Here is a 15,290-nt window from a genome sequence, read left to right as displayed (position 1 = left end):
TCTAAAATGGGTTGGTCTGAAGTCGCTTCATTACTCATAGGCGTTTGGGCGTAACGGGAAATAAACCAATCAGAGCATCATCTCACATTCCCTTTAAGAGCAGGCGCGCTTGTTCCATGGCGGATTGCTATTATAACGGCGGATTTGCCAGGAGCGGTTCACAGCCGAGGAGACCGACGTTCTCGTCAGGGCTGTAAAACACAGAGAAGTGACATTGGGGATGGAGAAACACACCCAGATTAGCTTCGCTTAAACAGGCGTATGATAATTTGGGTAAATGTGTAAGCTAGATTTATGCCTATTTTTTCACATCTTCATGGACACAACAATGATTTCCCTCGTGTGTTAATATTTTTCCTTGTAATAATGTATGATTTACAAAAATGAAAACGTTGTTTAACGTTGTAATGATGGATCTGTGTGTAGATGAGAGAAGCAAAGTGTATGCGTGTTGTGCACACACTACATTGATTATGGCCAAGCATGTGCCCTTAAAACAGCATCTGAATAACATGTGCAATGCACCACTGACTTTAGACTTTAGACTTTAGACTTTTCCTGGTCTGTGGAAAAATAGCACCAGGGAACGTTTGCGCCGGAACACGCCTCCTCTTTCCGCTGAACCGCCCCCGGGAGCGCAAGTTCATTCCCTAATTTACCAGCGTGCGTCTGTGGAGGGAAAAGTCCGTCGGGTGCAAAATAGGAATGATATATGCATCGCTGTACAAAGTCAGTTGCGCTGGGTGCGAGATAGGGCCCTATATGTTTGGACCCAAGTGTAAAGAAGCAAAGGCGCAGGAAGTCAGTAATTACTCTATATAAATAAGAAACACTCTATAATCATTAAACCTGCAAACAAGTCCAAATTACATAAAACACTGCGAAGAAACCAAGAGAAATTTAATATAGCACCAAAAGTGAGTGTCTACTGTTTTTAAGAGCACTCCCGGTGTTTCCACATCTCACAGTTCCCAGTGGACCTTCCTTGAGCTTTGTCCTGCTCAGATTCTCCTGGCCCTCATCTACTCAAAGTAGACAAGTGCAAATACAGGCTTTGAAACCCTAGGAAGGACCACTGGATACTCTGGGAACCAGGACTACTGGAGGCTTGGGAGAAGTACTTGACTTGGTAAAGATAACTGGGGCTCATAGGAGACAGATGGTATGATAGGGGACACTGGAGGGTTTGGCTCTGGAGACTTCATAGAAAACTTCAAATGAAAAACTTCTGAACTGGAATCTTACGGTCCTTGCACACTGAGTCAGAAATTCTCGTCAGAAATTTACGTGCGTTTCAAAAATAAATACGACCTCACATTGTGTCAATCACGTTTACACACTGCCTCCGAAACCTTCGTCTGAAATAAAAGAATTAGGATCTGGTTAGATTCACTGTGTTTTTCGCATCCGTAGCAAGCATTTTGAGATGAGTTTTGACAATTAAGAGCCACTCTACAAGCGAACGCGAAAATCCAGAATGGCATGGTGATCCACTTCGTCTCGCATCACAAACCACCGTATGACAGACAAAGACTCAAACTGAGCCACTGACATCCTGAAGTAAACTTTGAATTGCTCGGGATAATCCCGCAGCTCCTTAATAGGGAGGTGGAACTCTCCTTCCTCTCTATGCAATCTCAGGACTGGACCCAATATTTCCTCTATCTTTTTCTCTTTTTAAGAGGAGAGAGGACAACAAAATCATCCTCCATTTTGTATTGCTTAGCGAATTTCTTGTCCGGTCACTTAAAAATGTAGAAGCCAAATTGGCCGGTGAGTGAAAAAGTTCATTTCAAACCCTGTATGTGATTATTGGGTCTGTTGAGCTTATCCAGTAATAAATAAAAAAAGCACTAAAAATGTATTTCATATAAGTCAGTTTTGGGTTTAGAATGGGGAAAAAAAGTGAAAATCATTAAAGTATAATTGCGTCTTGTCATGAAATAGTCACACTTGGCGCCCTGTACTTTTATCAATTGAGCACCTTGTGTGAAAAATATTGAGAACGCTTGCCATTGGTTATTCATCAGAGTGACTGTTTGTTCATTGGCCAATCAGGTGCAGACGTGCATTACCTGAACATGACGGCCCTCAGTAGAGGTCGGCTGAACTCCTCCTTCTGGCTGGTGGACCGGAAGCACATGTACATCGGCAGTGCCGGCATGGACTGGAGATCGCTCTCTACGGTAAAGAAGAGCTCTATACTCACGTGCAAAGCTATAAATGTCCCTGTGTTTACCTGGATGGCAATAGTCTGGATATTAAACCAATGTAAACGTAAATAATAATATATCAGAGTAAAAGCCTGAATAAGGCTTTTGTTTAGATGTTGAATATGGTTGAGAACGGCATTGTGCTGTACTTGAAACATAACCCTGTTTTGAAGATTTGTGGCATTATGCACCAGAAACTGTAAAGCTCTGTCCCTGATGAGGGTGGTGTGAATAACAAATAGCAATAATGCATTTCTGTTACATTAAACATTGCAAGTATTGTACTGTACATTTTTTGAATTCACTCCACTTCTACATGTTGCTTTACTAAGTTTATTTAGTCCGTTTGGTTATTGTAATGTAATGTGTGTGACGGCATGTTCTTCCTCGTGTTCGGTCTGGAGAGTGAGGTGACGTGTTATTTCTACAGATGAAGGAGTTCGGCATCATCATTCACGACTGCAGCTATCTGGTGTTGGACCTGCACCGGATATTCAGCCTTTACTGGCAACTGCAATATAAAGACTTTCTGCCGTCAATATGGTCAAAGAGACTGACCGCACTGTATAACAAAGACGAGGTCCTGAAGCTGAGGCTGAACGACACTGAAGCAGAGGCATACATTTCTGTGAGTCGAGTCAGAGGTGTTTTTCATTTCTAGTGCAAGCCAGAAAAACTCCAGTACACAGAAATGATCCTTCATTTGATTTGCTTCACTGTAAAGATGCTTTATTTGTTTGTTAGTGCAGGTGCACTACAGTCTAGAGCGGGTTAGATATGCAAGATTAATGAGGTCTGTTTACTGCGCCATTTATGAAAGAGAGATTTGCTATTATAGATTTACAGATAAAGGTCTCCCTTGCCTAATATCCTGTTCAATCAATGAAGTCCTCACAGAAAATGAACAACAAGTGTTTTTTCATCAACATGATGGCCACAATCAGTCAGGCTTCCAGCTTCACTCGTACTGTGATGTGTGAGATATATCAGAGGAGAGAATGATGAAGTATTGCCTCTCTCGGGGTCATGCACTGAACACACTGCGAATAAGAACGCCACATGAGAGTTAAAGTCCCCCTGTGGTGAAAATCAAGCTTTTAATGTAGTTTATGTGTCTATGTGGTGTTTTTAATATGCTTTAAGACAAACCATGTGTAACTTCATAAGTCGACAGCATTGCTGAGTATTTCCTCCTTAAAACTGCTTTGAAATCGCTGGTGTTTCTGACGTCACAAACTACCTTGTAACCAATCAGATCAACGTGTGATCGTCAACCAGTGGATCTCTGAGCTGAGGGAGTGAGTTGAGGCGGGGCTCATTTGCATATTCATAAAACCGTGCATACTAAATGAGGCAAGGGTGTCAAGTTACATTCAAGATATTTTAAGGCATGAAGACATTATTTTCATGGAAAAAAACATTTAAATATGTAATTTTGGTGATCAAAGTTGAGTTTTAAGGGATAAAATGATTGACTACAGGGGGACTTAAAGGTCTCGTGTAATGCATGTTTGGTGGCGATTCTTCCTTGAGCTTTAGCCCAGTGTTGATCATAGTTTTCCTGTGCATATTTTTCTAACCTCACTGTATGTAAATAAACTGCAAATATTAGGACTGAATAAAGTCCTACACTGGGTCACGCCAGTGAAAGTGAGAGAGGAGAAAGCTGCAAAACATGATTCCATTTATGGATTTTTCCCCATCGTTTGTTGTGCTAGAGTTCTCCAGATGTTTTCTGCCCAAAAGGCCGGATGAAAGACATCGAGGCTATTAAAAGCGTCATTCAGGAGGCCAAGACATTTATCTACATCTCCATACCCGACTATTTACCAATGCTCAACCGCAGCAAACCCAAGTGAGTCCTGTTAAACAATGGCTGACCAATAATATACAGTCAAACCAAACATTATTCAGACACCATATAATTGTTGATTTTTTTTCACTAGTGTGATCAGGACACTATAGTTCATTTCTGTAAGTGAGGAGAGCAGAATACAGTAAACTGTGAGGTATTATACACAAATATTCTTCATACAGAGACTACCAGTGACATTTATACACATTTGGGAGAAAGAATGATTGGGACACTTTGAGCTGATCATGTTTTGCTGAAGTGTGTTGTCTTTAATTGCTAATGCTCTTTTTACACACAGACTGAACACAATGAAGCATTGCTTGGTGATTGGTTGAGCAAAACTGGTATTATCTAATTGTGTAGTTAAATTTAACAGCTGACAGATATTCAACATAATTCATGTGTGAGACAGTCTAACAGAAGGACGGACAAAACCAGTCAAATATCAGCTGATCTGATAAAATAATATTTTATTACCATTTTCTAAACTATAGCGGATAAACTGATAATGTGAGAAATGTTGAAGGAGTCTGAATAAATTTTGGTTTGACTGTATATCAGTGATTTATATGACGCTTGCACAGAAATGGATACTGTCAGAATACATGGCCGGAATATTCCCATCAGATGAGCTAGTCACAGCACAAGCATTCCTTCTCTCACGGTTCTGTAAAAGTCATAAACAAACGTTCTTCCAGTAACATTCGTTCAAAGTTATCTGGTCTTTAATAATGTTCTCAAAACATTAGCACAAAAACATTATTTTTTACATTGTTCTCTTTCTGAAACGTTTTAGTTTGCATTTAACGATTTTTAAATGTTTGCTTGACATCAAAGACTAGATATGTTCATTACACACTTAAAAAGACATTGACACTGGCAAAAGACATGTTCCTGGATCAAGATGTTTTGTCGATCCTGGAACAATATACCTGTCTGAAAATTCTGTCCTAACCTTATCCCTATACCTAAACCTAATCCTAACCGTAACTTATCCTGAAAATCAGAGGGAATAATAGGGGAATCACACTGATGTAGAAGCACCTTACCCTGGCTGTAAGACTAAACTTGACATAAACTGTAAACTTGCCTCTCAAATCTGATTGGTCGATTGGAATGTTGTTCCAGGATCATGTTGTACTTGTGAAATCATGTTCACCTGCAATATAATAAGTGATGGCATGCCATGCAGCAGTTCTAATGTGATCGTGCTTCATTTATACCGGTTCTGTTCATGTTTGCTCTGTGTTCTTCACAGGTACTGGTCGCAGATCGACAACATGCTCCGGGAAGCCCTGGTTCTGAAGGGAAAGCTGGAGGTGCGAGTGCTGATCAGCTGCGGGGACGAGACCGAGCCGCTGACGCGCAACTTTCTGTGGTCTCTGAAAGCGCTGTGTGTGGAGCCGCTCAGATGCTCACTGGAGGCGGTGAGTGTGTGTGTTCAGCACAGTTAACACATTCACATGGCAAAGGCTATTATTGTAGTTTATAATGAAAGAAGAAGCGAGACTCATTCATCATCATGCCAGTAGGTGGCGACAAGTGGCTGTCATTAAATCAAACAATTCATTCAAAATGCTGATTCATTCATGAACCAAAGAAGTTCTGAGTACACACTAAACTGAAAACACGTGTACACGGTAAAAAAATACGGTAAAAAAAAATGGCCGCTGTGGTTGCAAAGAAATTTACCGTAAAAAATATGGCAGCAACATTTTAGGTTTTAAATTACCAACCTATTTTGAGGTACTATCTGTTTTGTACCATGGTAATACACTGTCAACCACCAATCACAGTAGAGATGAGAGTCACATGATGATCTAAAGCTCATCACAAATAGCTTATCCACAAGAGAGTTAATGCTGGTATACAGAAGCTGCAGAGTGACACACACACACACACACACACACACTAAACACCATCACGGTAACACACATGACATTTTAAAAATGCAATAAACATTCATTTAACAACATTAAATGTAACATAAACCCCAATGTACATCACTGATTAGAAAAAACGATTAAGAAACTTAGTTATTTCAACAAACATACATCAAATGTGAAGTGTCACGCAGGAAATTGTGGGAATGTCAATTTACGTTTTTTCACTGTAAATTATACAATGACTTGTTCTTTTTCACGTCCAAAAACTGTAAATTTAACGGTATTGTACTGTAAAATGACATTAAATTTACTGTTAGATCTGTCACAGTTATTCACCGTATATAGTACGGACACTTTCTGTTAACCAATTAACAGTTTTTCACCATAGCATTTTTACAGTCTTTTACCGTTAAATCACAATAATTTTCTACAGTGTACTGTGTTGTTGTTCTCGCAGAAGTTCTTCGTTCCCCGAGAGCAGAGCGATGGACGTCTCTCCAGAATCAACCGCAGCAGATTCATGGTGACCGACAACTCTGTGTATCTCGGTGAGGACAGCCGCTGATAACGACATGTTCACTGATAAACAGGGGATGGTGTTTACAGGGATACTTCAGGATTTATCATTAAGCTTTGTGTTAGTAGAAAACCTGTAGTATTTTCGAATTACTGTGCTTTTCCTCCCTCATATCCCCCTGAGACGAGAGATTTATGTATTTTTTGTCTGGAAAAAATCCTCAGATGATGCACAAATCGTTATTTTGCATCTTCGGAGGATTTTTTGGCCAGAGGCGAGAGACTACAGCCAGTAGGAGGAGCTGTCCCGCATGTCTTCACCCCGACCATAGGGGGAGCTCACTCACAGAATGTACAAGCAGTGTCAGACGTCTTTCTTTGGAAGCTAAGCTAGCAGGCTCTTGCTCTGTGGAGAAAGCTGAGTAGTAGGGGTTACCATCCTCTTTTTCCCGGACATGTCCGGCCGTTGAGATCGTCCAAAATGTCCAGGATTCGTCTTTTGCTTTCTGCAGTCGCCATTCATTGTTTACATGCACACCTTTTGTTTCAGTCTAACTGAATTCATTCCGATTGGTGACTCTGAATGTAGTGTTTACATGAACACTAAACAAGTGATCGGTTGATGTGCGTTTTAGCATTGCTAAGAAGATTCCCGCTCCTCCATAAGAGATGCGAGACCGGTGCGTCTCACAGGTGTCGGTCATCAGTAATCATCGCGCCGTTCTCCCGCGGCCCTCAGCCTCGTCCTGCTCGCCACAGTAAACATGATGCCGTTCTCCCGCGGCCCTCAGCCTCGTCCTGCTCGCCACAGTAAACATGATGCCGTTCTCCCGCGGCCCTCAGCCTCGTCCTGCTCGCCACAGTAAACATGATGACGTTCTCCCGCGGCCCTCAGCCTCGTCCTGCTCGCCACAGTAAACATGATGCCGTTCTCCCGCGGCCCTCAGCCTCGTCCTGCTCGCCACAGTAAACATGATGCCGTTCTCCCGCGCCCCTCAGCCTCGTCCTGCTCGCCACAGTGAACATGATGACGTTCTCCCGCGCCCCTCAGCCTCCTCTTGCTCGCCACAGTAAACATGATGCCGTTCTCCCGCGCCCCTCAGCCTCGTCCTGCTCGCCACAGTAAACATGATGCCGTTCTCCCGCGGCCCTCAGCCTCGTCCTGCTCGCCACAGTGAACATGATGACGTTCTCCCGCGCCCCTCAGCCTCGTCCTGCTCGCCACAGTAAACATGATGACGTTCTCCCGCGGCCCTCAGCCTCGTCCTGCTCGCCACAGTAAACATGATGCCGTTCTCCCGCGGCCCTCAGCCTCGTCCTGCTCGCCACAGTAAACATGATGCCGTTCTCCCGCGCCCCTCAGCCTCGTCCTGCTCGCCACAGTCAACATGATAACGTTCTCCCGCGGCCCTCAGCCTCGTCCTGCTCGCCACAGTAAACATGATGACGTTCTCCCGCGGCCCTCAGCCTCGTCCTGCTCGCCACAGTAAACATGATGCCGTTCTCCCGCGGCCCTCAGCCTCGTCCTGCTCGCCACAGTAAACATGATGACGTTCTCCCGCGCCCCTCAGCCTCGTCCTGCTCGCCACAGTAAACATGATGACGTTCTCCCGCGGCCCTCAGCCTCGTCCTGCTCGCCACAGTAAACATGATGCCGTTCTCCCGCGGCCCTCAGCCTCGTCCTGCTCGCCACAGTAAACATGATGACGTTCTCCCGCGGCCCTCAGTCTCGTCCTGCTCGCCACAGTAAACATGATGACGTTCTCCCGCGCCCCTCAGCCTCGTCCTGCTCGCCACAGTAAACATGATGACGTTCTCCCGCGGCCCTCAGCCTCGTCCTGCTCGCCACAGTAAACATGATGCCGTTCTCCCGCGCCCCTCAGCCTCGTCCTGCTCGCCACAGTGAACATGATGACGTTCTCCCGCGCCCCTCAGCCTCGTTCTGCTCGCCACAGTGAACATGATGACGTTCTCCCGCGGCCCTCAGCCTCGTCCTGCTCGCCACAGTAAACATGATGCCGTTCTCCCGCGGCCCTCAGCCTCGTCCTGCTCGCCACAGTAAACATGATGACGTTCTCCCGCGGCCCTCAGCCTCGTCCTGCTCGCCACAGTAAACATGATGCCGTTCTCCCGCGGCCCTCAGCCTCGTCCTGCTCGCCACAGTAAACATGATGCCGTTCTCCCGCGCCCCTCAGCCTCGTCCTGCTCGCCACAGTGAACATGATGACGTTCTCCCGCGCCCCTCAGCCTCGTCCTGCTCGCCACAGTAAACATGATGACGTTCTCCTGCGCCCCTCAGCCTCGTCCTGCTCGCCACAGTAAACATGATGACGTTCTCCCGCGGCCCTCAGCCTCGTCCTGCTCGCCACAGTAAACATGATGACGTTCTCCCGCGGCCCTCAGTCTCGTCCTGTTCGCCACAGTAAACATGATGACGTTCTCCCGCGGCCCTCAGCCTCGTCCTGCTCGCCACAGTAAACATGATGACGTTCTCCCGCGGCCCTCAGTCTCGTCCTGCTCGCCACAGTAAACATGATGCCGTTCTCCCGCGCCCCTCAGCCTCGTCCTGCTCGCCACAGTAAACATGATGACGTTCTCCCGCGGCCCTCAGTCTCGTCCTGCTCGCCACAGTAAACATGATGACGTTCTCCCGCGGCCCTCAGCCTCGTCCTGCTCGCCACAGTAAACATGATGACGTTCTCCCGCGGCCCTCAGTCTCGTCCTGCTCGCCACAGTAAACATGATGCCGTTCTCCCGCGCCCCTCAGCCTCGTCCTGCTCGCCACAGTAAACATGATGACGTTCTCCCGCGGCCCTCAGCCTCGTCCTGCTCGCCACAGTAAACATGATGACGTTCTCCCGCGGCCCTCAGCCTCGTCCTGCTCGCCACAGTAAACATGATGACGTTCTCCCGCGGCCGTCAGCCTCGTCCTGCTCGCCACAGTAAACATGATGACGTTCTCCCGCGGCCGTCAGCCTCGTCCTGCTCGCCACAGTAAACATGATGCCGTTCTCCCGCGGCCCTCAGCCTCGTCCTGCTCGCCACAGTAAACATGATGCCGTTCTCCCGCGGCCCTCAGCCTCGTCCTGCTCGCCACAGTAAACATGATGACGTTCTCCCGCGCCCCTCAGCCTCGTCCTGCTCGCCACAGTAAACATGATGACGTTCTCCCGCGCCCCTCAGCCTCGTCCTGCTCGCCACAGTAAACATGATGACGTTCTCCCGCGGCCCTCAGTCTCGTCCTGCTCGCCACAGTAAACATGATGACGTTCTCCCGCGGCCCTCAGCCTCGTCCTGCTCGCCACAGTAAACATGATGACGTTCTCCCGTGGCCCTCAGCCTCGTCCTGCTCGCCACAGTAAACATGATGCCGTTCTCCCGCGGCCCTCAGCCTCGTCCTGCTCGCCACAGTAAACATGATGACGTTCTCTCGCGGCCCTCAGTCTCGTCCTGCTCGCCACAGTAAACATGATGACGTTCTCCCGCGGCCCTCAGCCTCGTCCTGCTCGCCACAGTAAACATGATGACGTTCTCCCGCGGCCCTCAGTCTCGTCCTGCTCGCCACAGTAAACATGATGACGTTCTCCCGCGGCCCTCAGCCTCGTCCTGCTCGCCACAGTAAACATGATGCCGTTCTCCCGCGGCCCTCAGTCTCGTCCTGCTCGCCACAGTAAACATGATGCCGTTCTCCCGCGGCCCTCAGCCTCGTCCTGCTCGCCACAGTAAACATGATGACGTTCTCCCGCGCCCGTCAGCCTCGTCCTGCTCGCCACAGTAAACATGATGACGTTCTCCCGCGGCCCTCAGCCTCGTCCTGCTCGCCACAGTAAACATGATGACGTTCTCCCGCGGCCCTCAGCCTCGTCCTGCTCGCCACAGTAAACATGATGACGTTCTCCTGCGCCCCTCAGCCTCGTCCTGCTCGCCACAGTAAACATGATGACGTTCTCCCGCGGCCCTCAGCCTCGTCCTGCTCGCCACAGTAAACACAATGACGTTCTCCCGCGGCCCTCAGCCTCGTCCTGCTCGCCACAGTAAACATGATGACGTTCTCCCGCGGCCCTCAGCCTCGTCCTGCTCGCCACAGTAAACATGATGACGTTCTCCCGCGGCCCTCAGTCTCGTCCTGCTCGCCACAGTAAACATGATGACGTTCTCCCGCGGCCCTCAGCCTCGTCCTGCTCGCCACAGTAAACATGATGACGTTCTCCCGCGGCCCTCAGTCTCGTCCTGCTCGCCACAGTAAACATGATGACGTTCTCCCGCGGCCCTCAGCCTCGTCCTGCTCGCCACAGTAAACATGATGCCGTTCTCCCGCGCCCCTCAGCCTCGTCCTGCTCGCCACAGTAAACATGATGACGTTCTCCCGCGGCCCTCAGCCTCGTCCTGCTCGCCACAGTGAACATGATGACGTTCTCCCGCGCCCCTCAGCCTCGTCCTGCTCGCCACAGTAAACATGATGACGTTCTCCCGCGGGCCTCAGCCTCGTCCTGCTCGCCACAGTAAACATGATGACGTTCTCCCGCGGCCCTCAGCCTCGTCCTGCTCGCCACAGTAAACATGATGACGTTCTCCCGCGGCCCTCAGTCTCGTCCTGCTCGCCACAGTGAACATGATGACGTTCTCCCGCGGCCCTCAGCCTCGTCCTGCTCGCCACAGTAAACATGATGACGTTCTCCCGCGCCCCTCAGCCTCGTCCTGCTCGCCACAGTGAACATGATGACGTTCTCCCGCGCCCCTCAGCCTCGTCCTGCTCGCCACAGTAAACATGATGACGTTCTCCCGCGCCCCTCAGCCTCGTCCTGCTCGCCACAGTAAACATGATGACGTTCTCCCGCGGCCCTCAGTCTCGTCCTGCTCGCCACAGTAAACATGATGACGTTCTCCCGCGGCCCTCAGCCTCGTCCTGCTCGCCACAGTAAACATGATGACGTTCTCCCGCGGCCCTCAGTCTCGTCCTGCTCGCCACAGTAAACATGATGACGTTCTCCCGCGGCCCTCAGCCTCGTCCTGCTCGCCACAGTAAACATGATGACGTTCTCCCGCGGCCCTCAGTCTCGTCCTGCTCGCCACAGTAAACATGATGCCGTTCTCCCGCGCCCCTCAGCCTCGTCCTGCTCGCCACAGTAAACATGATGACGTTCTCCCGCGGCCCTCAGCCTCGTCCTGCTCGCCACAGTAAACATGATGACGTTCTCCCGCGGCCCTCAGTCTCGTCCTGCTCGCCACAGTAAACATGATGACGTTCTCCCGCGGCCCTCAGCCTCGTCCTGCTCGCCACAGTAAACATGATGCCGTTCTCCCGCGGCCCTCAGCCTCGTCCTGCTCGCCACAGTAAACATGATGACGTTCTCCCGCGGCCCTCAGCCTCGTCCTGCTCGCCACAGTAAACATGATAACGTTCTCCCGCGGGCCTCAGCCTCGTCCTGCTCGCCACAGTAAACATGATGACGTTCTCCCGCGGCCCTCAGCCTCGTCCTGCTCGCCACAGTAAACATGATAACGTTCTCCCGCGGCCCTCAGCCTCGTCCTGCTCGCCACAGTAAACATGATGACGTTCTCCCGCGCCCGTCAGCCTCGTCCTGCTCGCCACAGTAAACATGATGACGTTCTCCCGCGGCCCTCAGCCTCGTCCTGCTCGCCACAGTAAACATGATGACGTTCTCCCGCGGCCCTCAGTCTCGTCCTGCTCGCCACAGTAAACATGATGACGTTCTCCTGCGCCCCTCAGCCTCGTCCTGCTCGCCACAGTAAACATGATGACGTTCTCCCGCGGCCCTCAGCCTCGTCCTGCTCGCCACAGTGAACATGATGACGTTCTCCCACGCCCCTCAGCCTCGTCCTGCTCGCCACAGTAAACATGATGACGTTCTCCCGCGGGCCTCAGCCTCGTCCTGCTCGCCACAGTAAACATGATGACGTTCTCCCGCGGCCCTCAGCCTCGTCCTGCTCGCCACAGTAAACATGATGACGTTCTCCCGCGGCCCTCAGTCTCGTCCTGCTCGCCACAGTGAACATGATGACGTTCTCCCGCGGCCCTCAGCCTCGTCCTGCTCGCCACAGTAAACATGATGACGTTCTCCCGCGCCCCTCAGCCTCGTCCTGCTCGCCACAGTGAACATGATGACGTTCTCCCGCGCCCCTCAGCCTCGTCCTGCTCGCCACAGTAAACATGATGACGTTCTCCCGCGCCCCTCAGCCTCGTCCTGCTCGCCACAGTAAACATGATGACGTTCTCCCGCGGCCCTCAGTCTCGTCCTGCTCGCCACAGTAAACATGATGACGTTCTCCCGCGGCCCTCAGCCTCGTCCTGCTCGCCACAGTAAACATGATGACGTTCTCCCGCGGCCCTCAGTCTCGTCCTGCTCGCCACAGTAAACATGATGACGTTCTCCCGCGGCCCTCAGCCTCGTCCTGCTCGCCACAGTAAACATGATGACGTTCTCCCGCGGCCCTCAGTCTCGTCCTGCTCGCCACAGTAAACATGATGCCGTTCTCCCGCGCCCCTCAGCCTCGTCCTGCTCGCCACAGTAAACATGATGACGTTCTCCCGCGGCCCTCAGCCTCGTCCTGCTCGCCACAGTAAACATGATGACGTTCTCCCGCGGCCCTCAGTCTCGTCCTGCTCGCCACAGTAAACATGATGACGTTCTCCCGCGGCCCTCAGCCTCGTCCTGCTCGCCACAGTAAACATGATGCCGTTCTCCCGCGGCCCTCAGCCTCGTCCTGCTCGCCACAGTAAACATGATAACGTTCTCCCGCGGGCCTCAGCCTCGTCCTGCTCGCCACAGTAAACATGATGACGTTCTCCCGCGGCCCTCAGCCTCGTCCTGCTCGCCACAGTAAACATGATAACGTTCTCCCGCGGCCCTCAGCCTCGTCCTGCTCGCCACAGTAAACATGATGACGTTCTCCCGCGCCCGTCAGCCTCGTCCTGCTCGCCACAGTAAACATGATGACGTTCTCCCGCGGCCCTCAGCCTCGTCCTGCTCGCCACAGTAAACATGATGACGTTCTCCCGCGGCCCTCAGTCTCGTCCTGCTCGCCACAGTAAACATGATGACGTTCTCCTGCGCCCCTCAGCCTCGTCCTGCTCGCCACAGTAAACATGATGACGTTCTCCCGCGGCCCTCAGCCTCGTCCTGCTCGCCACAGTAAACATGATGATGTTCTCCCGCGGCCCTCAGTCTCGTCCTGCTCGCCACAGTAAACATGATGCCGTTCTCCCGCGCCCCTCAGCCTCGTCCTGCTCGCCACAGTAAACATGATGCCGTTCTCCCGCGGCCCTCAGTCTCGTCCTGCTCGCCACAGTAAACATGATGACGTTCTCCCGCGGCCCTCAGCCTCGTCCTGCTCGCCACAGTAAACATGATGCCGTTCTCCCGCGCCCCTCAGCCTCGTCCTGCTCGCCACAGTAAACATGATGCCGTTCTCCCGCGCCCCTCAGCCTCGTCCTGCTCGCCACAGTAAACATGATGACGTTCTCCCGCGGCCCTCAGTCTCGTCCTGCTCGCCACAGTAAACATGATGCCGTTCTCCCGCGCCCCTCAGCCTCGTCCTGCTCGCCACAGTAAACATGATGACGTTCTCCCGCGGCCCTCAGCCTCGTCCTGCTCGCCACAGTAAACATGATGACGTTCTCCCGCGGCCCTCAGTCTCGTCCTGCTCGCCACAGTAAACATGATGACGTTCTCCCGCGGCCCTCAGCCTCGTCCTGCTCGCCACAGTAAACATGATGACGTTCTCCCGCGGCCCTCAGCCTCGTCCTGCTCGCCACAGTAAACATGATAACGTTCTCCCGCGGGCCTCAGCCTCGTCCTGCTCGCCACAGTAAACATGATGACGTTCTCCCGCGGCCCTCAGCCTCGTCCTGCTCGCCACAGTAAACATGATAACGTTCTCCCGCGGCCCTCAGCCTCGTCCTGCTCGCCACAGTAAACATGATGACGTTCTCCCGCGCCCGTCAGCCTCGTCCTGCTCGCCACAGTAAACATGATGACGTTCTCCCGCGGCCCTCAGCCTCGTCCTGCTCGCCACAGTAAACATGATGACGTTCTCCCGCGGCCCTCAGTCTCGTCCTGCTCGCCACAGTAAACATGATGACGTTCTCCTGCGCCCCTCAGCCTCGTCCTGCTCGCCACAGTAAACATGATGACGTTCTCCCGCGGCCCTCAGCCTCGTCCTGCTCGCCACAGTGAACATGATGACGTTCTCCCACGCCCCTCAGCCTCGTCCTGCTCGCCACAGTAAACATGATGACGTTCTCCCGCGGGCCTCAGCCTCGTCCTGCTCGCCACAGTAAACATGATGCCGTTCTCCCGCGGCCCTCAGCCTCGTCCTGCTCGCCACAGTAAACATGATGCCGTTCTCCCGCGCCCCTCAGCCTCGTCCTGCTCGCCACAGTGAACATGATGACGTTCTCCCGCGCCCCTCAGCCTCCTCTTGCTCGCCACAGTAAACATGATGCCGTTCTCCCGCGCCCCTCAGCCTCGTCCTGCTCGCCACAGTAAACATGATGCCGTTCTCCCGCGGCCCTCAGCCTCGTCCTGCTCGCCACAGTGAACATGATGACGTTCTCCCGCGCCCCTCAGCCTCGTCCTGCTCGCCACAGTAAACATGATGACGTTCTCCCGCGGCCCTCAGCCTCGTCCTGCTCGCCACAGTAAACATGATGCCGTTCTCCCGCGGCCCTCAGCCTCGTCCTGCTCGCCACAGTGAACATGATGACGTTCTCCCGCGCCCCTCAGCCTCGTCCTGCTCGCCACAGTAAACATGATGACGTTCTCCCGCGGCCCTCAGCCTCGTCCTGCTCGCCACAGT

General features: G+C 51.8%; 1 protein-coding gene across 1 annotated transcript in view; it reads left to right on the top strand.

The window, feature by feature from the left end:
* Positions 1-15,290, top strand: part of LOC308681658 (inactive phospholipase D5) — a gene marked incomplete at both ends in the record, with an annotated part of 45,965 nt that overhangs the window by 20,160 nt on the left and 10,515 nt on the right. The window contains 5 exons of the mRNA XM_081350739.1: positions 2,059-2,186; positions 2,644-2,841; positions 3,932-4,068; positions 5,327-5,495; positions 6,412-6,502. Coding sequence (XP_081206865.1) covers positions 2,059-2,186; positions 2,644-2,841; positions 3,932-4,068; positions 5,327-5,495; positions 6,412-6,502 — 723 coding nt within the window. The remainder of the gene's footprint in view (positions 1-2,058; positions 2,187-2,643; positions 2,842-3,931; positions 4,069-5,326; positions 5,496-6,411; positions 6,503-15,290) is intronic.

This window comes from Scardinius erythrophthalmus (genome assembly GCF_964197995.2).
Source record: "Scardinius erythrophthalmus genome assembly, chromosome: 21".
In the NCBI taxonomy this organism is placed as follows: domain Eukaryota; kingdom Metazoa; phylum Chordata; class Actinopteri; order Cypriniformes; family Leuciscidae; genus Scardinius; species Scardinius erythrophthalmus.
The sequence above is the reverse complement of the archived record's forward strand: the minus strand, read 5'-3'. Positions and strand labels throughout refer to the sequence as shown.